Source organism: Babylonia areolata, chromosome 4 (assembly GCF_041734735.1).
Source record: "Babylonia areolata isolate BAREFJ2019XMU chromosome 4, ASM4173473v1, whole genome shotgun sequence".
Classification (NCBI taxonomy): Eukaryota; Metazoa; Mollusca; class Gastropoda; order Neogastropoda; family Buccinidae; genus Babylonia; species Babylonia areolata.
In genome coordinates, this window is record NC_134879.1 from 18,300,917 (window position 1) to 18,328,735 (window position 27,819).

Sequence of the window (27,819 nt, forward strand, 5' to 3'; positions counted from 1 at the left end):
GGCACTCCCACTGCTCCCTTCCGGGACGGGTGAGGCGGGTGGCTAGACACCCTTATGGATAGATTCTTGAGCATCCTCCCCCCCACCCCACCACCACCCTCCACCCATCCCCCAGCTGGATGACAACGATGGTCATCATCGATCTCGATGGACACACCACCACACGTGCAGAACATCAAATACTCATGTTGAAGATCCTGTGATCCATGTCAGGGTCCAGTGAGTTATGGAAATGTTAACATATCCAACGTGCATGCCCCCGAAAATGAAGTATGGCTACATGAATGGCGGGCTAAAAACAGCCATGCACTTAACAGCCTTCTTGAAGACACCAGTGGACAAGGGAGTTATACCCCATGAATGAGTAAAAAGACAACAACAAGAAACCAACAAAACAAACAAAAAATAAACAAAACATTGAAAGGCAAAAACAAAACAGAGCTTGACGCGGTCCTGACTGTCCCCACACAGGTTCCATCTCTGAGGTGGTGGCGCGCTTTGTGGCCAGTCGATGCCTGGGCCCCCAGTCACTGTACAAGCTTCCTGCAGAGGGTGAAGGTCAGAGCCAGGGTCAGGAGGGGTCAGTTCTCTCGGAGGAGGGGGAGCAAGCGGTCCTCAGCATGAGCAAGTTGGAGAGACTGCAATGTAGGTGTTTCAGTTTGTTTCAACTGTTTGAAAAGTGAAACTTTTTATTTTGTTTTGTTTTATCTTATTTTATTTTATTTTATTTCATACATATCATGTTTTTGTGATACTGTGGATAGTGTGATGTATGATAGTGCGGTGTGTGATACTGTGGACAGTGTGATATGTGATACTGTGTGATACTGTGGACAGTGTGATGTGTGATACTGTGGACAGTGTGATGTGTAGTACTGTGGACAGTGTGATGTGTAGTACTGTGTGATACTGTGGACAGTGTGATACTGTGGACAGTGTGATGTGTGATATTGTGTGATACTGTGGACAGTGTGATGTGTGAGTGATACTGTGGACAGTGTGATGTGGACAGTGTGATGTGTGATACTGTGGACAGTGTGATGTGTGATACTGTGGACAGTGTGATGTGTGAGTGATACTGTGGACAGTGTGATGTGTGAGTGATACTGTGGACAGTGTGATGTGTGAGTGATACTGTGGACAGTGTGATGTGTGATACTGTGGACAGTGTGATGTGTGAGTGATACTGTGGACAGTGTGATGTGAGTGATACTGTGGACAGTGTGATGTGGACAGTGTGATGTGTGATACTGTGGACAGAGTTGTATTTGAAAGCTATCCTGATGTGTGATATTGACGTTACACTTAAAGGGTTGTGTTTGAAAGCTATCCTGATGTGTGATACTGATGTTACACGTAAAGGGCTTTGTTTGAAAGCTATCCTGATGTGTGATACTGACGTTACACGTAAAGGGCTTTGTTTGAAAGCTATCCTGATGTGTGATACTGACATTACACGTAAACAGTTGTGTTTGAAAGCTATCCTGATGTGTGATACTGACATTACACGTAAACAGTTGTGTTTGAAAGCTATCCTGATGTGTCGTACTGACATTACACGTAAACAGTTGTGTTTTAAAGCTATCCTGATGTGTGATACTGACGTTACACTTAAAGGGTTGTGTTTGAAAGCTATCCTGATGTGTGATACTGATGTTACACATAAAGGGCTTTGTTTGAAAGGTATCCTGATGTGTGATGCTGACGTTACACGTAAAGGGCTTTGTTTGAAAGCTATCCTGGAGGACCTACGGGTGCGGTTCCCCAACAGCCTGGACAATGACATCCTGATCTCCAACTGTGGCTGGGAGTACGCTGTGCTGTGGAACAAGGACCCTGAGGTACACTGCTCACAGAGAGAGAGAGAGAGACGCTTCAGACGCTTCAGACATTATTTATTGACATTGGCCTATCTACAGCCCTTATGTCAAGGGGACAATTCTCAATTGCAGCATCGTGTATTGAACGAAAAAAAACAAAAAACCAAAACAAACTATGAACAGTAAATAAATCAATTCTTGTCAATAAGCTTTTCTGGAACAAGGTGAATTAATTGTTAATAGATGCATGTGCCCAATACAAGCACACATACATCATCTTCAACCACACTATCATCTCTGTCATCAACCTCTACTATTTAGCCTGACAACCACAACAAATATTATAAACTGTTCATATTCAACTTGACCATCAAGTGCATACAAATGCAATATATTATTCATAGATATAAATACTACATATTCTAACCAATTTTCTTTTTCCGGATGTTAATAGCCTCTGCAACATACCTGGCGAGCGAAATTAGAACTGAGAGAGAGAGAGAGAGAGAATGGATGAATGAAACCAGCACCTGATATAAAAGCTAACATGATGGGTGCAACATCTCAGTGGTTCAAACATTGGACTTTTGATCTTAGGGTTTTGGGTTTGAATCCTGGTCTTGGCACATGGTAGGTCTTTAAAGGGTGGAGGCTTTTCCAGTCTCGCAGGTCAACAGATGTGCAGACCTCTTAGTGCCTGAACCTCCTTTGTGTGTTGTATCTGTATGCAGAAGGTCAGATATATGTTAAAGATGACATAATCCATGTCAGCGTTTGGTGGGTTATGGAAACAAGAACATACCCAGCATGCACGTCCCCCCGAAAACAGCGTCTGACTGTCTTCGTCGCGGGGTCAATAACAAAACGGTTATACAGGTAAAATGTTACATCTCTGTATGAGTGTGTATGTGTGTGTGACTGAACCTGATTGAATGACACAGGAAACAAATGATGAGCACCCAATGGCAGCCGTCAGTCGGCTCTACCCAGGTAGGCAGACTGTTATGTAAATGACCCCACGTTTGTGAAGCACTTAGAGCTTGGTCTCCGACCGAGGATAGGCGCTATATAAGTATCCATATCATTATCATTACTATATTACAAGTGCCATGAGTTCCCTGTCTGGGAGGTGTGAACGTCAGTCTGCATTTCTGTTATTATGGTTGTCATTATGAAACAGACAGTGACTGAACACATGGCTGGTGTGTGATTGTCAATCTGCATTACCGTTATTATTATGATTGTCATTATGAAACAGACAGTGACTGAACACATGGCTGGTGTGTGATTGTCAATCTGCATTACCGTTATATATGGCTGGTGTGTGATTGTCAATCTGCATTACCGTTATTATTATGATTATCATTATGAAACAGACAGTGACTGAACACATGGCTGGTGTGTGATTGTCAATCTGCATTACCGTTATTATTATGATTATCATTATGAAACAGACAGTGACTGAACACATGGCTGGTGTGTGAGCAGGAGGTGCACCATCTGAAGTCCTCTGTGGAATACCTGAAGCTGGTACAGAACGCTGTTCTCAGGCAAGGTGAGTGCTGATGGCGGCAACAGGGGGGGTGGATACTTTTGTGTGAGGGTCAGTGCATGTGTGAGTGTGTGTGTTTGTGTGTGGTTGGGTGGGTGGTGATAGCCTTGAGATGGCCTCAGTGGACGGCAATGACAATGGTGATTTGATTTGATTTGTGTGTGTGGGGGGGAGGGTGGTTTGGTATATGGTGTATGTGTGTGGTGGGATAGTGTGTGTTTATGCATGTGTGTGTGTGAGAATGTGTATGTTTGTGTGTGATTGCATGTGTGTGAGAGAGTGTGCAAGTGTATCTGTGTGTGGGCGTGCATGCATGTCACAGCATGTGTGTGTGTGTGTGTGTGACAGTGTGCTTGTGTGTGGGAGAGATGTGGGAGAGTGTGTATGAGGTGTACCAGTGCATATCTACATATTTGTATATGTATGTGTGTGGGTTAAATCTTGGCAATACTGATTACATGGATGCAAGTGTATTTTAAAAGGCAGGGATTACCGATTGATAGCTCTGTGTATGTTTGTGTGTATGTACTGTGGTTTATGTCTGATGTGATATTGTAAAGTGCTTTGTGATGTTAGAAAGCACAATATATATTTTTTTAATAAAGGTATCATCATTATTATTACTATTATTTGAACAGTGTTTGCACACTTCAGTTTATAAAAAGTTGAAGACCGTTGGTACGTACATGTTTTATATGATTGTGCTGTATCATCATTATTATTACTATTACTTGAACAGTGTTTGCACACTTCGGTTCATAAAAACAGTTGAAGACTGTTGATACGTACATGTTTTATATGACTGTGCTGTATCATCATTATTATTACTATTATTTGAACAGTGTTTGCACACTTCAGTTTATAAAAACAGTTGAAGACTGTTGATACGTACATGTTTTATATGACTGACTGTGCAGGTGTGTCCAGCATGCTGTGGCACATGTTTGTCACCAAGAGAATGTCCGCTGCTGCCCAGCTGATGGAAAAGGTACACTGTGAGAATAGTGGTGCACACACAGCAGTAATAGTTGTTCACATAGTTGTACAAACACCCTGATTGTGAGTCCAGATTTTAGGCTCGCCATTGACGGGCGCAATAGCCGAATGGTTAAAGCGTTGGACCCTCAGTCTGAGGGTCCCGGGTTCGAATCACGGTGAGGGTGCCTGGTGGGTAAAGGGTGGAGATTTTTACGATCTCCCAGGTCAGCATATGTGCAGACCTGCCAGTGCCTGAACCCCCTTCGTGTGTATACGCAAGCAGATCAAATACGCACGTTAAAGTTCCTGTAATCCATGTCAGCGTTCGGTGGGTTATGGAAACAAGAACATACCCAGCATGCACACCCCCGAAAGCGGAGTATGGCTGCCTACATGGCAGGTTAAAAACAGTCATACACGTAAAAGCCCACTCGCGTATATACGAGTGAATGTGGGAGTTGCAGCCCACGAACGCAGAAGAAGAAGAAGGCTCGCCATTTGAGTGGTCTCTCTTCATCACCTGTCGATTTGATGGAACATTCCCATACATGTATGATAACCTGTCATGCCTGACCATGACCATCAGAACAGCAGAGAAGGCAACCGCTGTCATGATTGTCTGGGCTAGCAGTTGATTGAAATGGAGAGTGTCTTGCCCAAGTTAAGAGGGTGCTCTACAGGCATGCACAGGGGAGGTAATGTACTCGGGGAGGTAACTAGCCACATCTATTTTTGTTTTCTTCCCATCAGCAGGGTAGTTGTTTGCACAGGACAGGGAATCAGACCTCTGCTGGTGTCTGCACCAGTGGGTCATGGTAAGTCTGTTAGATTAAATGCGTTTTTTTTGGGGGGGGGGAAATCCTGCAGTCTTGCCTCCTAGTTTCAGACTCTCACAGTCCTTCAGAAAATAATAGAAATTCGAAAGGACAAGTCTTTTTTTGTACACATTGTAAATTGATCTCAGTTTGGCCTTTGTCTGGTAACTTCTAAAAGGCATTTCGTCAAAACATTTGGCCTGTCCAGTGTTGCTTGTTACAATTTGTATTCCAAATAACTGTGATGTTTAGAGTTATATTTTCCTGGAACAATGCAGCTTTTTGGAGATTCGTTCATTAAATATAAACAAACAACAAACCAAAAATGAAGAGTTTTCAAGTCATTTTATCTAAGGGGTGGTAAAATGCCACAAAATTAGCAGCCATGAAATGGGAAAATGGTGGGATGAATCTTCCATCAGCACTCGCTATATTTCTCCTCTGTGGTTCAGGTGCCAGTTGCATTGCTTTGTTCTAACTTTTTGACAGTTACACATGACTAAACGCCTACATTGACCGAACTGCGCCATTGGTCAGTTCATACTACACACAGTTAGTAACGGGTTACGACCATACTAGGCTCTTCAGTCCGAGCAATGCAACTGGCTCCAGGACTTTAAAAATGTATTTGATTATGACTTTAAAAAAAAAATTTTAAACGACTGAATTACTTACAAGAATTCTGTTAAATGTCTTTGGTGATTTCTTACTTTTAAGTTTGATTTTGTTGATTATTTGAAACATTTCATTTTTGTTGCAGGTTGGCAAGGCTCCAAAAGACAGATTGTGTCGAAAGGTGGGTCCATTTCCTTTTGACCTTTCTTTTTTCTTTTAGAACATATGTTAGGGCAAGAGTTTTATGGCAGATTATTGTTTTGTCTGTGCATTTATGTTTGTGTGTGTGTGCATGTTTATATTCATGTGTGTGTGTATGTGTGCGTGCATGTGTGTAAGTGTGTGTGTGAGAATTTCATATGATCCACTCATGAAGTATCAGATTTTTTTTTCCATTATCAGTTTCATTTCCCCCGTCTCTTCTATCTGTGCGTCCCTCCCTGTGCCTTCCCCTTCGCAAGCTGTGCCTCTGTTGTGTAGTTTTCTCATTCTTTCTCTTCTCTCTATTCTCTTTTCTTTCTCTTCTCTCTATTCTCTTTTCTTTCTCTTCTCTCTCTTCACTCTTTCTCTTCTCTCTCTTCTCTTTTCTTTCTCTTCTCTCTAGTCACTTTTCTTTCCCTTCTCTCTAGTCACTTTTCTTTCCCTTCTCTCTCTTCACTATACTTTCTCTTCTCTCTCTTCACTATACTTTCTCTTCTCTCTCTTCACTATACTTTCTCTTCTCTCTCTAGTCACTTTTCTTTCCCTTCTCTCTAGTCACTTTTCTTTCCCTTCTCTCTAGTCACTTTTCTTTCCCTTCTCTCTCTTCACTATACTTTCTCTTCTCTCTCTTCACTATACTTTCTCTTCTCTCTCTAGTCACTTTTCTTTCCCTTCTCTCTAGTCACTTTTCTTTCCCTTCTCTCTAGTCACTTTTCTTTCCCTTCTCTCTCTTCACTATACTTTCTCTTCTCTCTCTTCACTATACTTTCTCTTCTCTCTCTTCACTATACTTTCTCTTCTCTCTCTAGTCACTTTTCTTTCCCTTCTCTCTAGTCACTTTTCTTTCCCTTCTCTCTCTTCACTATACTTTCTCTTCTCTCTCTTCACTATACTTTCTCTTCTCTCTCTTCACTATACTTTCTCTTCTCTCTTCACTATACTTTCTCTTCTCTCTCTTCACTATACTTTCTCTTCTCTCTCTTCACTATACTTTCTCTTCTCTCTCTAGTCACTTTTCTTTCCCTTCTCTCTAGTCACTTTTCTTTCCCTTCTCTCTATTCTTTCTCTTCTCTCTCTCTCTTCACTATACTTTCCCTTCTCTCTCTATTCACTTTTCTGTCTCTTCTCTCTCTATTCACTTTTCTTTCTCTTCTCTCTCTCTTCACTATACTTTCTCTTCTCTCTATTCACTTTTCTTTCTCTTCTCTCTCTATTCACTTTTCTTTCTCTTCTCTCTATTCACTTTTCTTTCTCTTCTCTCTCTATTCACTTTACTTTCTCTTCTCTCTCTATTCACTTTTCTTTCTCTTCTCTCTATTCACTTTTCTTTCTCTTCTCTCTATTCACTTTTCTTTCTCTTCTCTCTATTCACTTTACTTTCTCTTCTCTCTCTATTCACTTTTCTTTCTCTTCTCTCTATTCACTTTACTTTCTCTTCTCTCTATTCACTTTTCTTTCTCTTCTCTCTCTATTCACTTTTCTTTCTCTTCTCTCTCTATTCACTTTTCTTTCTCTTCTCTCTCTATTCACTTTTCTTTCTCTTCTCTCTCTATTCACTTTTCTTTCTCTTCTCTCTATTCACTTTTCTTTCTCTTCTCTCTCTATTCACTTTTCTTTCTCTTCTCTCTATTCTTTCTCTTCTCTCTCTATTCACTTTTCTTTCTCTTCTCTCTATTCACTTTTCTTTCTCTTCTCTCTCTATTCACTTTTCTTTCTCTTCTCTCTATTCACTTTTCTTTCTCTTCTCTCTCTATTCACTTTTCTTTCTCTTCTCTCTCTATTCACTCTTTCTCTTCTCTCTAGTCACATTTCTTTCTGTTCTCTCTCTAGTCACATTTCTTTCTCTTCTCTCTCTATTCACTTTTCTTTCTCTTCTCTCTATTCACTTTTCTTTCTCTTCTCTCTCTATTCACTTTTCTTTCTCTTCTCTCTCTATTCACTTTCTTTCTCTCTCTCTATTCACTTTTCTTTCTCTTCTCTCTCTATTCACTTTTCTTTCTCTAGTCACTTTTCTTTCTCTTGCTTGATTTCTTTTGTGTGCACTATCATCCAGTCTGCCGGCCACTCCAGTTTAGAATTTGAGTGAATCTATAATCGATCTCGGTGACTCAAGACGCATTTATTTTGTCAAGCATTCCCTTCGTTGGGTTGTTGTTTATGTATGTGCGTACAGATGACTGTTTATGACCGTGGTATTAGTGTGGAGTGCAGGAAATGTGTGAATGGAGTATGAGCAGCAAAATGGGTTGCTTAACGAAAGATTGTGCGCAGTATGAAATCTGTACCTCCTCCTCCTCCTCCTCCCCCCACTCAGCCCACACCCTTTGTACTCCAGTTGCCCCCCTTTCTGTCTCTGCCTGTCTGGACTGTACACACATCCACATCTGTGCTGAGGAAACTGTGAATGGACATTAAGAAGTGTGAATGAAATCTTCAAGATTTCATTTTTGTAAAAAAAAATGCGACATGAATACTGTTGGTGATGAATTTCATTTTATCATGGGGTGTCCAAACATTTTTGATATTTATGAAAGAGTGTTGCCAGATGAATATTTGTGTGCAAAGTCTGTATTCTTACATTGTGAATGACTTTCTTCAGGCAGGTGGGTTCTGTTGAGGCTGAGGAAATTCATTCAGACTTGCAGTGTTGCATAGGACACTTTCACTGAGGATGAAGGAATCTTCTTCTTCTGCGTTCGTGGGCTGCAACTCCCACGTTCACTCGTATGCACACGAGTGGGCTTTTACGTGTATGACCGTTTTTACCCCGCCATGTAGGCAGCCATACTCCGTTTTCGGGGGTGTGCATGCTGGGTATGTTCTTGTTTCCATAACCCACCGAACGCTGACATGGATTACAGGATCTTTAACATGCGTATTTGATCTTCTGCTTGCATATACACACGAAGGGGGTTCAGGCACTAGCAGGTCTGCACATATGTTGACCTGGGAGATCGTAAAAATCTCCACCCTTTACCCACCAGGCGCCATCACCGTGATTCGAACCCGGGACCCTCAGATTGACAGTCCAACGCTTGAACCACTCGGCTGTTGTGCCCGTCAGATGAAGGAATGTTAACCCATATTCAACCTTAACTGATGCAAACGCTATGATGATTCTCTAGTTGTGTTCTTGATTAGGTTGTTTTCTGAAGCCTTCTCATGCTCCTAAATGTGTCCAAGGTGAAATCAGATCTTGGAATGTTGCACAGGAGACCAGCATGAGTGACAAAAGCTTGACGACGTTTTTGGGGTTGACGGAAGAGCTGCTGAATATCATCATGGAGGTGAGTGAGGGGACTGGGGGTGGTGGGAACGTTAATCCGCCCACAGTGTGTTGAAAGGGACACCAGCGACAGCGATGAATTTAGGAACTTGATGTGTACCCTGAGTGATCACACTCTTTCCACCTCACCCCCCACCCAACATAGATGTGAGATGTGGGCAATACAAAGATTTCTCTCCTTAAAAAAAAAAAAAAAAGATCTATAATTATGCACACATATTGTATGTTGCCCTACTGGGGCAGACTCTGACAAGGGTCTGATTCCTGTCCTGTGCAAAATACTATTCCGTTAAAGTGGATGAATGGAAGGTAGCTGCATCTAGTAGCCTCCCTTGGTATATCACCTAGCCACCTCCAGTATATTACCTCCCTTCTGTTTATAAATGCATTTGACATATCACTGGGGTTTTTTTCTCTCTCCTCACCCTCACTGCTTACTGTAGTGGAGCGTTAGTTTCTCTTTTCTAGAGCTTTCCTTGATTATTTTTCTGGCATAGGTGTTTTTTTTTGTGTTTTTTTTAATTCTCTCACCTGTATTTTGTTTGATGAATGGGTTCCTGGCCGTAGATTGTAGATTGTTCTATGATACTGATGACAGTTGCTGCCCATGGGTTTTCATGTTCCTTTGAAAAAAATCTTTGGCATTTCATTTATCTCATTCCATACACATTATCTAAAAGTAAAGCTGTGGTTATGATCAGTTACAAATAATATGCTTGTCAGTTATGTTCACAAATCCAGACTCCTGCTGATGGTATAAAGACTGATGCTAGACATTAGTAATTCCTCTTGACTGATCAGTTGGGTTTTTTTTTTTAAAGACATGTTATTGTTGTTTATATTTGCATAATTCATTGCATCATTTCTGCTGACATGATGTTTATGGTAAAAGGCCATGGTTTATAAAGAACTTGAAAAAAACAACAACACAATCTCACACATGCATGCACACAGTCATGCATGCATGCACACATGTGTGCGCACACTCGCGCATACACACACAGAGATGCATATAGCTACATGTGTTTTAGATAAATACTTGTACACTTGAAGACAATCCAGCATGTTATCAGTGCATGTTTTCAAGGAATATTGATTCAGTTACAAAATACACATGATTGGAAAATAACTGATGGAGCTGAAGAGCCTGAAAAGTACAAAAAGAGAATGGGAATATTAATTAACTCTTCTCAGCCTTGCTCATGATAAAGAGAGAAAGAGTTGGGGAAGTGAGTTTTGGGGGTTTGAGGGGCTTGCGGAGAGTGTCTGGAGAGAAAGTTTTAATTTTGGGATACATTTTGAAAAGCTGCAATTAAAGTATTTTAATTGGGACATGTCTTTTTTTTCAATTAAAGTATTTTAATTGGAACATGTCTTTTTTTTAAGCCACAGTTACAATAATGAGATCAGTTTCAAAGAGCCATGATTATAGTAGTGAAATTGATTTTAATGAGCTGCCAACATAATAATGCAATCTATTTTTTAGAGGTACAGTTACAGTAATGAGAAACATTTTGAACAAGATTCATTTCAAAAAGCTACAGTGACAATAAAGAGATACATTTTTAAGTGCTGTGATGGAATGAATTTTAAAGAGCTGTAATTACAGTAAAGAGGTACAGTTTAAAGAACCACAATTACAATAATGCAATAATAATGAGGTACATTTTTATGAGCTGGAGTTATGTTAATGAGGTAACTTCTAGAAAGCTATAATTACAACACTGAGACAAATAAATTTTAAAGAGCAACAGTTACGACAGTGATATGAGTTTCTAAGAACTACAATTACAATAATGAGATACATCTTTAAAAAGCTACAGTGACAATAAAGAGATACATTTTTTTCGAGTGCTACAATGAGATAAATTTTCAAAGAGTTAAAAAATTTTAACATCTATAATTACAATAAAGAGACAAATTTATAAGAGCTGTACTGAGATGGATTTTCCAGAGCAGTGCTTTTTATGAGCAACACTGGCAATACGATATTAAAGAGCCAGAGTTAAGGAGGTGAAATGTGAGCCAGCAGTGGGTCCACCAACCTTGTCCTGTTGTTTCTGGCAGGACACAAGCTGTCAGGTTTGTTGCACTGCCTCCTTCCCAACCCTCTCATTCCTCCACCCCCCACTGCCCCCCCCCATCCCCCAACACCTCCTCTCTGTCTTGTGTGTGGGTGTTTGTGGTTGGTTGCCGTGGGTACTGTGTTGACTGATGTCTTTTGCCCTGTTCACAATGTGATCGACTGTTTTTTTTTTGGTTGTGCTTTTGTTGGTGTGTGTGTGTGTGTGTGTGTGTGTGTGTGTGTTGGGGGGGAGGGGGGAGGATTTCCTGTCATCATCCACTGACTGTCATATGTCAGCAGAAGTCATGCAGTGATTTTGGGTGGTGTCTGTTTTTGCGGGGTTTTTTTTTGTTTTGTTTTTTGTCACCACCTGTGCTGGGAAGTGTAGAGCAGGACAATGTATTGCTGGGAAAAGTGTCATTTCACACTGAAATTTTTCATTAGAAAAAAGATAATGAAGTCACATTCCTGTTCTGAAGAGAATTGAAAATTTTGTTCTGGATTCAAATTGGATAGTTTCATTATCCTTTTCCAGCTGAGGTGGTTTGATTTACAATTTTGTTTGAGAATGCACGTATAATCGTTTTTTGTGCATGCATGATGATTGTGCTGTGGTGTGTGTGTTTTGTTTCTTCCCCTTTCTCCCTCTGGTCAGAACAAAAGGAAACTGATTGTGTGTGTGTGTGTGTGTGTGTGTGTTGTTGTTGTATATCTGTGTGTGTGTGTGTGTGTGTGTGTTGTGTTGTGTGTGTTTATGTGTGTGTCTGTTGTGTTGTGTGTGTTTATGTGTGTGTGTGTGTGTGTGTTTGTGTGTATGTGTGTGTGTGTGTTTCTACGTGTGTGTTTGTGTGTGTGGTTGTGTTGTGTGTGTGTGTGTGTTGTGTTGTGTGGGTGTGTGTTTTGTGTGTGTGTGTGTGTTGGGACAATGTCAGCGCTGATGCTTGTGCAAAAAACAACCACCATGTGTTTCCTTTTCCCATAACATCATTGAATTGGAGAGTTGTTGAACATGATAATGCATGTGAGTAGCTCATTCTTGTTCTGCTTGAGGGTACGGATTCCGGATGTTTAATCATGATATATTGTTTTTGCATGACTGTGTTATATATTGATAGTCTTCCCACTGATGTTTTTTTCCTTTATTGTTTATCTTGTGCTTTCCTTAGTGAGAGCACCTCCTGTGTGTGTGTGTGTTACTGTGTCACTTCTTGCCACCCCTATTTTCATGTTGATTTCATGTACGTCTCGCACACTATATATAAAAACTGTTTTAATCTGAAAGAGGCTGGAAGTGGTGGTGTGTGAAAGGAGACTCGGGGTGATGTTTTTGTCAGAAATTTATTTGTCCATTTTGTGTTGCTGGTTTTCTGTATTTCTGCATTGATGGGCTGCACCTCCCATGCTTACTGGGGATTTTTACATGAAGGGTTGTTTTTAACCCATCATTTATGCAATCATACTGTTTTGGGGTGGTTGGGGGTGTGGGGCGTGGAGATGCATGTAGGGAATGTTCATGTTACCATAACTCTCTAAACACAGATTATACAGTCTTTAATTTGCGTCTTTGCAAGGATATTTCTAAAGGGACCTCGAAACCAGCATGTATGCACTTACGACTTGAGCCCGGGAGATTGCACAGTACTCCACACTTAACCCACAAGGTGCTGATACTGGGATCGAACTCATGACTCTCAGATTGAAAGCCCAGTGCTCAAGCCATTCAGTTGTGGTGTATGTGAGATTGTCCATCAAAAATCATTGTTTGTGGCGTACATGTTTGTTGGGCATAAATTATTTGAATCTTCTGTAAATTGCCATCCAGAAATCAATAAATGCTTGACATGCGCAGTAACCAGATGGTTGAAATGTTGAAAACTGAATTTTTGGCATTGCTTTATCCAGAAACACTTGCATTTCTGTAGACACACTTCTTTTTGAAAGTGTTATTTCTGATCTTCTGCAGTCTGTTTTGGGAGCTGTGAATATTTGATATGGTAGTGATGCTCATGTTCTTTTATGGGGCAGTGCATCTTCACAGCACTAAATATTTTGTTCTTTTGCAACATCATCAGGAGAATTAGTTTCATTAAGTTACTGAGCCCCCTCTCATGTATTGCCAGAAAATTCCTGGACATACTTTCGACAGCAAGAGATGGTATCATGAAAATAGTTTGCTTGTAATGAATGAGTTGTTTCTGTGTGTGTGTGTGTGAGAGAGAGAGAGAGCACATGTGAATGGCATATGTGATTCAATTTATTCACCAGTCTTTTTAATGGTTTGCATTGTATGATGTGTTGGTAAAGTCCAAATCTGTTTTATATGGGATGCGTGGCTCAGAGTTCTTTCACAAGTGTCCTCATCTGTTTGGTTCATGCGCATTACTCAATGGTGTGTTTTGAAAGGGAAAAAAACAACTAATGAGGTCCATCTTAAAAAGTACCAGCCATAAAAGCAAAGGTATATTTCAGGAATGCACACCATTGCTGTTCAACATTCTATAAGAAAAAAAGTGAGTTTAACACTTTGTACCTCATCAGTGCAGTAGCACCGAAGTTTCTGTGGACCAGTCCCACAACAGCTGAGTGCACTGTTGAAGCCATAATGCAGACACAAAAAATGCACGCTCAGTCTCCTTAAAACCGCTGGCAAACAACACAGAGACTGACGGAGAAAGCGAAACTGAGAACATGCCCACTCCTGTAAAGAAATATCTGCACTTGGTCAAACAGAATAAACTGGGTGTTGTGGATAAATTGGTACTTGGATACAGAGTCTTAAAAGATCATTGTTGTCAGCTTTGAAAAGATTCCACTGCTGAAGTTGTCTTAAAAACATTCGAAAGCCATCCAAAAAGATGATATGACTTTAAAAATAAAATAAAAAGATAATTTTTGTCAGCTTTGAAAAGATTCCACTGCTGAAGATTTTTTTTTATTTTTTTTTTTAAGCTACTCAAAAAGCTAATATGACTTGGAAAAGATTTTTTTTTTTTTTTTTTAAAGCTAACCAAAAAGATACCATCAGTGCAACAGTCCCGTGTTTGGCAGGCGAACTGTGAAGCGAACGAGGTGCCGATGTTCAACATGGAGCACAACTGGCAGACAGTGCGTGGCCCCGCCTCCCTGGGGGAGCTGGCAGTGGATGCCAAGCCCACCAACTACGGGCTGGTGCGTCTGCACTGGCACCTGGCCACCCTCATGCACGCTGTCATGCTGTTCAGCATGAAGAACGTCAAGGTGCTGTCGCTGTTCGACAGGAAGGTGGGTTGGAGGTGTGTGTGTTGGGGGGGGGCGATGTTGGAGGGGTGGGGGTGTTGGATGTGTGGAGGTTGGGGGTGTGTGTGGGGTGGGTGGGATGTTGGATGTATTTGGTGGTTGACAAATAGTAAAGAGTGGTAACTCTCTCCATACACATGGTACGCAACTTCAGTTCAGTGCTGCTTACGCTATCGATTCAGCTAGCACACAGGTAAATAAAAGGTACAGAAAAGGAAGCGCCGGGTCTGTCCTTATACCGATCATCTGACATGTGCACACAGCAGCAAAGGTAGAAGAAATGTGCAAACACAAATAAGCTTTTATTCAAGACTGGCATAGCCTCTTTAATCCTGAACAAGCCACACAGAACACATGGACAATACAGAACAAACACCTGCCTCGGTGGTTTTTCAACTGGAAATTAACTATCAGTGAGGCCAGGAGATGAAATGACTAACAAATAGTATGTGGTGGTTGTTTGGGGTGTAGTGTGTGTGTGTGTGTGTGTGTGTGTGTGTGTAAAGAATGCCAGGGCTGTCCCTGTTTGACAAGAAGGGGTGTGTGATGGATATTGGATGTGTGTGTGTGCTTGGAGAAAAGTAAAAAAAAAAAACTGCAGTGTTGGCATATTTTATTTTGCTGTTTTGTTTTACTTTGTTTTTCTTTTCTTTTTTATTTCAGTCTGCTGCAATCTTTTTCTTTTATTGCATTTTTTTTTTACTGTTAAATTAATGTTATAATGAATTGTAATGTTTTGTTCCATCTGACTTTTTCATTTCATTGCAGAATGCTTGTTATTGCAGATTTTTGTTGTTGTTGTTGTTTTTATAGGGTAAAAATGCCTTCTTCAAAGATCTTCACTCTCATCCGTTGCTTCCAAACAAGAACATTGATGACACTCTCTCAATGGAGCGACGAATGGTAAGAGGCTGTTTGCTTGTTTGCCATGTGTCGTTCACTATTTTGATAAAGGTCTGAAAGGCATTGTGGTGAGGCTGTTTACCATGTGTCATTCACTATTTTGATAAAGATCTGAAAGGCAGTGTGATGAGGCTGTTTGCTGTTTACCATGTGTCATTTACTATTTTGATAAAGATCTGAAAGGCAGTGTGGTGAGGCTGTTTCCCCTGTGTCATTGACTATTTTGATAAAGGTCTGAAAGGCATTGTGGTGAGGCTGTTTACCATGTGTCATTCACTATTTTGATAAAGATCTGAAAGGCATTGTGGTGAGGCTGTTTCCCCTGTGTCATTTACTATTTTGATAAAGATCTGAAAGGCATTGTGGTGAGGCTGTTTACCATGTGTCATTTACTATTTTGATAAAGGTCTGAAAGGCATTGTGGTGAGGCTGTTTCCCCTGTGTCATTTACTATTTTGATAAAGATCTGAAAGGCAGTGTCATGAGGCTGTTTGCTGTTTACCATGTGTCATTCACTATTTTGATAAAGATCTGAAAGGCAGTGTGGTGAGGCTGTTTGCTGTTTACCATGTGTCATTTACTATTTTGATAAAGATCTGAAAGGCAGTGTCATGAGGCTGTTTGCTGTTTACCATGTGTCATTTACTATTTTGATAAAGATCTGAAAGGCAGTGTGATGAGGCTGTTTGCTGTTTACCATGTGTCATTTACTATTTTGATAAGGTCTGAAAGGCAGTGTCATGGGGCTGTTTCCCCTGTGTCATTCACTATTTTGATAGTCTGAAAGGCAGTGTCATGGGGCTGTTTCCCCTGTGTCATTCACTATTTTGATAGTCTGAAAGGCAGTGTCATGGGGCTGTTTACCATGTGTCATTCACTATTTTGATAAAGATCTGAAAGGCAGTGTCATGAGGCTGTTTGCTATGTGTCATTTACTATTTTGATAAAGATCTGAAAGGCAGTTTCAGACTGATCTTTTCATTGTTTTGCTTGAAGTATGGAGTTGCGGTTAAATAAACATGAAGTGCTTAAGTAAAAGGTATTATACATGGTTGATTGTATCTTGTTTTCTTCTGTGTAATATGTTCACATCCAACAGGCTAGAAACATTTTAATCTGCGATTTGTTTCTTCTTGCAGATTGTGTAACCACTGAGGACAGTAGCCATGAGAATTGTGAACAAATTTTCATGTAAAAAAATTAAAATAAAAATAAATAAAAACGACAGCAGCATTTTTACCCACTCTTAATCACGGCATGCATGTCAATAGCGCATGTCAACAGTTCTTTCATGAATTACACGATGGTCACAAAGAATGCGCATACCGCAGAGTTCATACAGAATCATGAAAGTTTGGAAAAGTCTTTGGGAAAATGAGAGAACTATTTCCAGGACCAGAAAAGTTTTGTACAAATGTTTTGTCCTTCAGGGTCTGTAAAGGTCTTGGAATTTTGATAAAACCCTTGACCAGCACCGTTCACCAAAGAGCTTAATGCATTTAAAAACCAAACAATCGTAGAAACTAAAGAAGTGATGAAAATGAGACATGAATACCTGGATATCTGCTGATCTCTTTCATTAGTGATGCAGCAGACAAATGAATTTTCTATTCAGTTCAGTTCATTTACTCAAGATGGCAGCATCACAGTGTTCGGATAAATCCATATATGCTACGCCACATCTGCTAAACTGATGCCTGACCAGCAGTGTAACCGAACGCGCTTGGTTGTACTTTGTATGGACAGTTTCCCGTCTGGAAGGAGTGTGGAAAAAGTACAGAATTCTTGCTTGGTCAAATCTGTACAAACCCTGATACTCTCCAACCCTGTCTCTGTCTGTCTCTCTTTCTTCGTTCTTCTTCTCTTTCTAAGCATTATTTGTGCATGTACTTATGTTCTTTTTGGGGGGGTTGACATAGTTGAAATTTATTAATGTAATGTTCTGCTTTTGTATTGAGTTTTTGTTATATTTTCCCTTTTCTTGAGGGCAGGATGAAACAAGCCATTTGTGCTTATTCCTTATTTCCCTCATTAAAAAAGGTTCTTTCGTTCGTTCGTCCAATCAACAGGTGCTAGCTCGCATAGTGACCCACGCCATAGAGACTCTGGGGGCACCGGTTCACCACCACTACGGGCGAGTGGTGAGGACTGGAGGAGGGGGAGGACCTTCAGGCAGCAGTGCCCAAAGGCGGCCCAACATGTTCACCTTCCACTGGCCTCGCCTGTGCATGGACCTAGCCCTGGAGCTGAACGCTGACGAGGACCACATCCGTCGTCACTACGTCCTGGAGCTCTACAACTTTGGCCATGATGACTTGGCTGTCACGGTGTGTAGTGTGTGTGTGTGGGGTGTGTGTGTGTGTGTGTGTCAGTGGTGGCCTGGTGGTAACGTGCTTGCCTAAGAAGTGAGAGAATCTGAAAGTGTGGGATTGAATTCCACACTTTCCACAAGACCTTGAGTGGTGTGAGTGAGCGGTGGCCTAGTGGTGAAGCACATGTCTAGGAAGCCAGAGAATGTGAGTGTGCAGGATCAAATCTGTTCTCATCAGTTTTCTCTCCCTCTACTAGTAGACCTTGAGTGGGTTGTGTGTGTGTGAGTCGTGGCCTAGTGGTAACACACCTGCTTAGAAAGTGAGAGAATCAGAGTGTGCGGGATTGATTCTGCTCTTGCTAGAATTTTCTCCCCCTCTGCTAGACATCGAGTTGTGATCTGGATGCCATCAGTTATCATTTAGATGAGGCTATAAACTGAGTTTAATTACACATACTTAATTGTGACCCAACTAGTGCAGACTCCAGCAGGGGTCTGACATTCCTATCCAGTGCAAACTACTATCCGCCTATGCAGAGAAAATGAAAGTACTACGGCCAATAACCTCCCGGAAGTAGGTAACCTCCCCTTTGTCCCCCTGGCTAGCGCCCTCTTTTGACGGCAGCCATCTTGACACCTGTTCCTGTGCACTTCATACGGCTAAGTTTTTTTCACATTTTCTATCTATCGATTCTTTGGCGTTTCTGTTTTGTGTCCAATTATGTCTTCAAACAGGTCACACAATTATGTAGCTTGATTGGGAGATCAGGCTAAAATTAAGGCACGATCGCAATCGATTACTGAGTTTCTGTGTGCAGCTTGCACTCAGAGCATGTTCAAGAACCCATGGTGACAAGAGAGTTGTCCTTGGAAAAATTTGCAGTAAAATCCTCACTATGTGTGCGCTTGAGCATTAGGTGACTGAATGATAAGTGCCTAAATGCAGCTGTAACTCTGCTCTTCCCAGGTAGGCAACCTGTTATGCAAACTCTGCAGAATGCTTAGAATCGGCCTCACACCACTATAGATGACCATAATATATAAGTATCATTAATAATAATGTTTGCTGAGTCTTAGTCTCTTATGTGTGCAGAGGTTCAGTCTCTTTTATGTGTACAATGGTTCAGTCTCTTATGTATTCACAGTTTGTCTCTTCATGCATAGAGGTAATCAATTGTGTACAAAGATGCTCAGTTTCTTTTGTTCATGCAGAGGTTCAGACTTTATGGGATGTCCTAATTTTTCTGATATTCGTAAGAGATTGTTACCTGGAAAATATTGATGTCCAAAGACCATACTCTCATTTTGTGAATATTTTTCTACAGTCAAATGAAATGTGATGAGAGTCTGTAAATTTATTAAAACCTACAGAGTTGGTCAGGACACTTCCATGCAGTTAAAGGCAAGTAATGTGTAGTATACCTTAATCAGCAAACTTTTGATCGAGTTGTGTTCTTTGATTGTTCGTTTGTTTTTCCGAAAGCCGCCTTCAGGGCTTCTTATTCGTTATGATTCTTGGATCTGTGTTGCTGGTCAATTAAAAGGCAGGCATACCTTCTAATTATAATTGTTCAGGTTTCTGGGCCTAGAAGTGGCTAAGGGGAAAAAATTCTTTGTTGCATTTCATCATCGTGTTAGACGAAAGTGCCATCCAGGAGTTTCACTTTTTCTTCTTTTTTTTTTTTCATGTGCTCGTTCTAGAAATTTTCAGAATGTGCCATGATTCATTCTGTGTTTATGCAGTATGTCCTTTACATTTACAAACAGTCAAGGACCCATACTGTTGCTTTATCAGAATCCATGCCCCAACAGGGGGGTCACCGGTAAACTGAATCCCAAATGTTATCTATATTGTCAGGGACCCATACTATTGTTTTATCAGAATCCATGCTTCAACAGGGGGTTCACCGGTAAACTGAATCCCTAATGTTATCTGTGTTGCTCAGATTCTGGGCTTTGCGGAGGATCAGGAGAAGTTTGGCCGACAGCTTCTGCTGGTGGCAGGACGTCGCATGGCGTACCGTGCCATCCATGAGAACCCAAAGAACACGCCGCGCCTGCTGGGGGAAATGTCAACTGGCCTCAGTAACTGGCTCTCCTCAATGGTATGTCGTTGTGTGTTTTCCCTCTCTTGTCAACCTCTTGGTTGATGCTGATGAGTTAACTCGTCAGTGAAGGGCTGTCATGTTTTTTTTCCTCTTTTATCAACCTCTTGGTTGGTGCTGTGACTTTACTGGTCAGTGAAGGGCTGTCACCTTGCTGAGATAAGACAGCTTACGGGCCAGGATGTCAGTCTGTATTTGGACTTTTTCCTCTATGGACTGCATTGGTTTTGTTCAGCAAAATCAATTACACCATTGATGAGTGCACAAGAACTTGTTACAGCTGTGAAGATTCCAGCCACACTGATGCTATTTCACCATGAGAACCCCAGTGAAGGGGTTAATTCAACACAGACGTGATTCTTCTTCTTCTTCTTCGTTCGTGGGCTGCAATTCCCACGTTCACTCGTATGCACACGAGTGGGATTTTACGTGTATGACCGTTTTTACCCCGCCATGTAGGCAGCCATACTCCGTTTTCGGGGGTGTGCATGCTGGGTATGTTCTTGTTTCCATAACCCACCGAACGCTGACATGGATTACAGGATCTTTAACGTGCGTATTTGATCTTCTGCTTGCATATACACATGAAGGGGGGTCAGGCACTAGCAGGTCTGCACATATGTTGACCTGGGAGATCGTAAAAATCTCCACCCTTCACCCACCAGGCGCCGTCACCGTGATTCGAACCCGGGACCCTCAGATTGACAGTCCAACGCTTTAACCACTCGGCTATTGCCGAGACGTGATGGGGAGGGATGTTCCCGTTTTGAAGATGATCAATGATTTTGCATGTTTGTGTGGATGAGTGTGAACAGGTTGTTCACCTGGCAATGGCGACATTGTTATCCATACATATATATATATATATCAGTGCTTTAGACATTCAGGCCGCAACTCAAGAGTGCAAAAGGGTTTTGGTGGCTGCAAAATTTTAATGGACACTACACTCGTTTTACATTTTTTCCCAAAAATAATGTAGTGACCACCTCCTTATTTTCATGTCAGAGAAACCATTTAATGCTGAGAAAGAAGTAGATTTATGACAGCATTCGTTTTGTGGTCTTGATAGTTTGTTTATTTTAGTTCCGTTATAAACTTAGTGGATGCTTGGTCTTCTCTGCTTGCGTGCTTGTTTGTCTTATCATTTTGTCTTGTGGTGGAAGTTTTACATTGATACAGCTGCATTTTCTATAATCAAGAAACAGTATTACTTGGACGAGATACGCTTCGTTGTTCTGCTAGCTTAAAATATCATGCAGATCCCAGTTTGGAAAGTGCTTTCAATCAAAAACTCAATTTCCTTTCAGAAAAATGTCTAAGCTTTTAACAAAAAAAAGTAGTTTGTAGGGTTGTGTGTATGTGTGTGTGTGTGAGACTTTATACCCATTTTCATTGAAAACTCTTGCTGCACGGCCACTGCCACAGGAGCATGTTTCCCTGGCCACAGAGGTTCAGCATGTGGAACAATCCATCACATGTTGTGCATTTTGAATTAAAAGTTTTTTTTTCCCCCCCATTTGTGATTGACTGGTCTGAATACTCCTTTTTTTTTCTATTTCTTGTTTCTTCTTTTTAGTTTGTGGCTTGTATGTACACGGGTGGACTTTTACGTGTATGACCGTTTTTACTTTGCCATGTAGGCAGCCATAGTCTGTTTTGGGGGGTGTGCATGCTGGGTATGTTCTTGTTTCCATAACCCACTGAATGCTGACATGGATTACAGGATCCTTAACGTGCGTTTTTGATCTTCTGCTTGTGTATACACAAGGGGGTTCGGCCACAAGCAGGTGTGCGTTTAAGTTGACCTGGGAGATTGGAAAAATCTCCACCCTTCACCCACTAGGTGCCGTTAGCGAGATTCGAACCGGGACCCTCAGATTGAAAGTCCAGTGCTCTAACCACTCGGCTATTGCACCGATCTGACGGGCGCAATAGCTGAGTGGTTAAAGCGTTGGACTTTCAATCGGAGGGTCCCGGGTTCGAATCACGGTGACGGCGCCTGGTGGGTAAAGGGTGGAGATTTTTCCGATCTCCCAGGTCAACATATGTGCAGACCTGCTAGTGCCTGAACCCCCCTCGTGTGTATATGCAAGCAGAAGATCAAATACGCACGTTAAAGATCCTGTAATCCATGTCAGCGTTCGGTGGGTTATGGAAACAAGAACATACCCCAGCATGCACACCCCCGAAAGCGGAGTATGGCTGCCTACACGGCGGGGTAAAAACGGTCATACACGTAAAAGCCCACTCGTGTGGATACGAGTGAACGTGGGAGTTGCAGCCCACGAACGTAGAAGAAGAAGAAGAAGCACCCATCTATTTCTTGTTTCAAATCGTGTGTGTGTGTGTTTCAGGACATGTCCAAACTGCAGTACAAGACGTCTCCACTGGAGGACAGTTCCCTACTGCTGCACGAGGCGGCCAAGCGTCTGCCTGACCACAGCCGTGAGTACGACGTAGCCTTGGAGCTGATCGACTTCACAGACCTGCTGGTCACCCTCAAGATCAGTGTGGAGCCCCAAGGTGGTGCTGTTGTTGTTGCACAGTGAACCATCCTCTGCTGCTGCTGGACTGGGTTCTTCTCTGTGACTGGACAATTGTGGAGGGGGTTAGGGAGGGTTGGATGGGAAATCGAGTTCTTTAATGTAAACAAAAAATTTCTGTCTGCGTCGTGAAAATTTGAAGCTGATGTATGGAATCTGAACGCATATGTAAATTTGTTTTGAAGCATTTGGTCTTCCTTATTTGTTGAGTTTGGTCGTCTTTTTTATGTCAAATTGCAGATTGCAAAGACGTTCCTATTTGTGCAATGACTATGTATCTAAAAGGAGTAGTCTGTCTTTCCCTTAACCATTTGAGCCACCGTATGGGTGTCATAATTGTTTCAGTTCACCACCAGCAAAGGTCTCTTTCACGATCACATTTCTGCCACCCATTTGCTTTGTTCAGCAATAAGTCTTCTTACAGCCCACTAGAAAGCTTAATGGATTAAATTTATCAGTTTTGGCTCACACATATGTGTCCATGATAAACTTTAAAAACAATTCTCTTCAAATACTTTGTCAACACGACCTTTACATGTGATGTTCAAATCACCAGGGGTAATGGGACCTAAAGAAAGTGCAAGTCATGGAGATGTCCTCCCACATGAAAGCCTTTTCAGAGTCAGCATGTCATATTGTCAGACTACAAAATGTGCAATTCCTTGACCAGTACATACTTTCTATGCTTTATTAAAGTAACAAAATTCAATTGTCTTTGAATTTTGAAACTGAAACATTTGTGATATGTACCAATGTAAGTAAATAAACATACAATATGAGGAACAGTGACATGATACGAAGCTAAATGATCCCCAAGGAAGACCGTGGAAAACCCAAAGCACACCCACACTGATCCAGGCACACAAGAACCCCACCCCCTTTCCATAGTCCTTCACAGACTTCTTCGTCCATGGGCTGCAACTTCAATATTCATTGGTATTGTACACGAGTGAGCTTTTACGTGTATGACCATTCTTACCCTGCCATGTAAGCAGCCATACTCGTTTTCAGGGGTGTGCATACAGAGTATGTTGTTGTATCCATTACCCACCAAACGCCAACATGGATTACAGGATCTTTTACGTGCATATTTGATCTTCTGCTTGCATATACAGAGGTTTCAGGCACAAGCAGGTCTGCACACATGTTAACCTAGAAAATAAAATCTCCACCCTTTTCCCACCAGGCACCGTAACTGAGATTTGAACACGGCACCCTCAGACTGGAAGTCCGACGCTTTAACCCACTTGGCTATTGCGCCCTTCTCTTCACAAACAATTTACATGGCACAGAGATACAATGAGGAACTATAAAGTAACACACATCTTTTTGAAAGATAAGTGTTATCTAATAGTTGTTTAGAAAATGAGATTTTTCTCTGAATTATTTTATAGCAAGAAAGGGCAGCACAATAAAAAGAAAGAATATGAGCATTCAACATCATCTACACTTTTCAGAGCGCAGAAGGTTTTTGAAACAAAGACTGCGAACAAAACTAACCTCTGATAAATATAGAGAGGGCTTTACCACAGACACAGGAATGAACAATGACTGCATGCTTGTCTTCGATGCTAGACTTCATTTTAAAACCAATAAAAAGATTTGAGTCCCAAGTCACTGAACATATCTATAAAACAAGACCATCTTGCCATACACATGTTCCCCATCAGTGTTAAAGTTCACAGGTTGTCAACATGCACACACCAGTTCTGCATCAAACAAAGCCCCAAAGGGGTTAAAACAGCAGTAATTTAAAGGAACAGATGCGTGAAACAGATCTATTATGCAATTAAAAACAACTCTGCAATGCAAACTCTCCTATATAACTAATCAGATAAAAATTCTTTCAAAAATATATGGCGTCTAACCCTTCTACTGACTCCAGCTGCACAATTTAAACATGCAGCAAAGTGAAAAATTATAATATGCATTTTCTCTATTTTCAACCAAGTTGAAACAAAGCCAGGAAATAAATGATTTCATATAAACACCACCTTTAACACTCATGCACCAACATGTCAGGCAACATTTCCCTATTCCTCCTCTCCACTTTTCTACCACACTCGGCTCACACAAATGTTCATCATCACATAAAAAACAAAAGCACAAGCTGCCATGTGATGCAGGGTTGAGCAGAAAATCATCACAAGTTCTTTTCACCAAGATTATCAGTCTTTTGTTTAAATAGGCTTGTGCATAAATGTATGCGTGTGAAAGAATAAATGGCTTTGATGTGTTCAAATGCGGTTGTGGTGGTGGTGGTGGTTCACTATCAGGTGTTCATTTAAGTTCAGTGTTCCTCTGTATTTGTGGTTGTTTTTTTGTTGTTGTTGTTTTTAATGCGAGAGCTTTGTGTTAGAGAGCGTGAGATGCATGGTAGAAACATAGAAACTGACAGGAGAGAATAACCTGGTGAGAACTTCCCTTCTTCTTCGTTCGTGGGCTGCAACTCCCACGTTCACTCGAAAGCACACGAGTGGGCTTTTACGTGTATGACCGTTTTTACCCCGCCATGTAGGCAGCCATACTCCGTTTTCGGGGGTGTGCATGCTGGGTATGTTCTTGTTTCCATAACCCACCGAACGCTGACATGGATTACAGGATCTTTAACGTGCGTATTTGATCTTCTGCTTGCATATACACACGAAGGGGGTTCAGGCACTAGCAGGTCTGCACATATGTTGACCTGGGAGATCGTGAAAATCTCCACCATTCACCCACCAGACGCCGTCACCATGATTCGAACCCAGGACAACACATCATCAACAAAACTAAATAATTAATAAACAGAATGTGTACTAACAATTTTTTTTAATCTTACCCCTGTCAATTTTTTCTTTTCTGAATTGAATGGATCCTATCAATGTCAGCATCTACTATCATATGATCAACAGTGTGGCACACATCCTAAGAAAAAAGAAATCAAGAAAAGAAGAAAAAAAATATATCAGCAACTGGTATGCACTTCTAGTTCTTTAGTCAACAAGAAAATCGACACTTTTGGTGACATGATATGCAAAGCATAAAATTAACACCCCCAAAAAACCACACACACAAAAGACCACAGTCATTATCACTCATGTTCTTTTTACCCGAATGGAAAGAGGGGGAGGAAACATTTGGGAGTCACAACTGACAAACAAGATTAGTAACACAATAAATGAGAACACACACCATCAATACTGACAATGTGGAACCACTCTGTAAACATGTGTTCACTCGGTTAACCACTGTCTGTTGTCTATGTGTGTAATTCAATGTGAAGTCATGCCGTATCACTGTGACACAAAAACAGACCGTGTCCTAAGATTCTCACCACACTGTGCTAGGATTCCCAGGAGCTGGCCAGGGCATGAAGGCAGCGCTCGCAGGGAGAGGTGGGGGACTGGGAGGTGTACCGCCGACAGCGTTCGCACAGGTAACACTCTGACACGATGATCATCAACTTGTAGTCGTCGTCCACCGTCACCATCTTCCCTGTGTCATCTGCAGTAGAAAACGGCTCACAAGCTTTACAGTGAACAATACTGGTTTCGCATGGCAAGGGCTCTGATGCCAGTCAGGAGTCCAAAATCAACGCTGCTTTATCCAAAGCAAATACGTAAGGCGATATCTTCTGGAACTGAGTAAGAAAGCAATAATTTCTTAAACTAAGTAAGAAGGTTATATCTTTCAGAATAATGTAAGAAGGCAATGTCTTCTGGAATTAATCGAGTGAGAAGGCAGTATCTTCTGGAATCCAGTAACCATCAAGAGGATGTCTATAATTTACAGATGGCATTGTTCTTCACTAAGTTACATACAAATACACAGTCGCCCACTTACCCAAACCAAACATGCATCAGTATTCTATACACTGAACCTGAACAAACATGATCACAGACACAGACCTGTTCAACAAGAGACTTCCTGCGTATGTGCAAGCATGCACATGGCGTCTAGCAAGCATGCACATAAAGATGCATGTGCACACAACAGAAGTATTCTTGCTGGAGGAGTTACCAGTGACCTTTTATTCATGAGATTTTTTTTCAAGTACTTCATCATCCATTAAAAATCTTTCCATACAGGTCAGTGCCCATCAAACTGCAAGCCAAGTCACACGCACATACACACACTCACACTCACCTCTGACATCGATGACGATGGAACCAGAGACAAACATGCAGTCGTCAGGGATGACGTCGGGGGGCACATCAAGCACTGTGGAGTGAGACACGCCCAGCAGCTCACACAGCGTCGACTGATTGGACGTCTTCTCTGCCTGCAGATCCTGTAAAGGTCGTTACGGTTCTGTCAGAACATCGTCTTCTAACTACTCTTCTTGAGTAACTACACTGGCCACTCATCTCCAATAGTACAGATTACAAACAAAACCATCCTCAACCTCTCCTATGGAAAGTACACTGGAAAAACTAGATGCCATGTGCTTTAATGTCATAAACAGTACTGCATCCACATAGGTTTGTGACTTACGTTCGATCTATAGTCCTAGACATTGACACCAGGCTGCTGATTCCAGAGTGCTAACAATTCCTTGAAGAAACAAAAAAATCCAAGTATCAGCGCTCTTTCTATCTTGGCCCAGTAACATGGAACAAATTGCCCTCAGTCTCAGTGTGTGTGCATGTGTGCACGTTAGTGTGTGCAACTCTGTGTGTGTGTGTGCATCAGTCTGTGTGTGTGTGTGTGTGTGCACGTTAGTGTGTGCAACTCTGTGTGTGTGAGTGCATCAGTGTGTGTGTGTGTGCACACATTAGTGTGTGCAACTCTGTGTGTGTGCGTCAGTGTGTGTGTATTCATATTATATTAATTATTATCATCATCATTATCACTATAACACAGTGACAAGCAGATGGACTCACAGAGAGGTACTTGCTCAGCAAAGGGCTGGCGTAAATGATTACGCTGAACTCAGAGGGGCTCTCAGAGGTCAGGGCATCAGCGATGCTGTCCTTGATGGCAAAGATGGGCACGATGCGGTTCTTCAGGTCAGGGTTGTGCCACTCCTCCTGCAGGTCTAACCACCCACCTTGGAACAGCGTGTCTGCAATGTGGAGTGATGGCCTAGAGGTAATGCATCCGCCTAGGAAAGCGAGAGAATTTTGAGTGCGCTGGTTCGAATCACGGCTCGGCCGCCAATATTTTCTCCCCCTCCACTAGACCTCGAGTTATGGTCTGGACGCTAATCATTCGGATGAGACGATAAACCGAGGTCCCGTGTGCAGCATGCACTTAGTGCATGTAAAAGAACCCACGGCAACAAAAGGGTTGTTCCTGGCAAAATTCTGTAGAAAAATCCACTTCGATAGGAAAAAACAAATAAAACTGCATGCAGGAAAAAATTAA

The 27,819-nt window shown here is 41.6% G+C and overlaps 2 protein-coding genes across 2 annotated transcripts in view; one reads left to right on the forward strand and one right to left on the reverse strand.

Annotated features, from left to right (window-relative positions):
* LOC143280912 (rab3 GTPase-activating protein non-catalytic subunit-like) overlaps nt 1–24,573 on the forward strand; it is a 55,867-nt gene extending 31,294 nt beyond the window's left edge. The window contains exons 24-34 of the mRNA XM_076585691.1: nt 472–645; nt 1,735–1,841; nt 3,309–3,375; nt 4,290–4,360; nt 5,926–5,961; nt 9,194–9,268; nt 14,381–14,593; nt 15,422–15,511; nt 17,581–17,838; nt 19,769–19,927; nt 22,282–24,573. Coding sequence (XP_076441806.1) covers nt 472–645; nt 1,735–1,841; nt 3,309–3,375; nt 4,290–4,360; nt 5,926–5,961; nt 9,194–9,268; nt 14,381–14,593; nt 15,422–15,511; nt 17,581–17,838; nt 19,769–19,927; nt 22,282–22,476 — 1,445 coding nt within the window. The 3' untranslated portion in view covers nt 22,477–24,573. The remainder of the gene's footprint in view (nt 1–471; nt 646–1,734; nt 1,842–3,308; nt 3,376–4,289; nt 4,361–5,925; nt 5,962–9,193; nt 9,269–14,380; nt 14,594–15,421; nt 15,512–17,580; nt 17,839–19,768; nt 19,928–22,281) is intronic.
* Nucleotides 24,574–24,857: 284 nt separating this feature from the next.
* LOC143280913 (isoleucine--tRNA ligase, mitochondrial-like) overlaps nt 24,858–27,819 on the reverse strand; it is a 38,876-nt gene continuing 35,914 nt past the window's right edge. The window contains 3 exon segments of the mRNA XM_076585692.1: nt 24,858–25,956; nt 26,599–26,743; nt 27,336–27,517. Coding sequence (XP_076441807.1) covers nt 25,796–25,956; nt 26,599–26,743; nt 27,336–27,517 — 488 coding nt within the window. The 3' untranslated portion in view covers nt 24,858–25,795.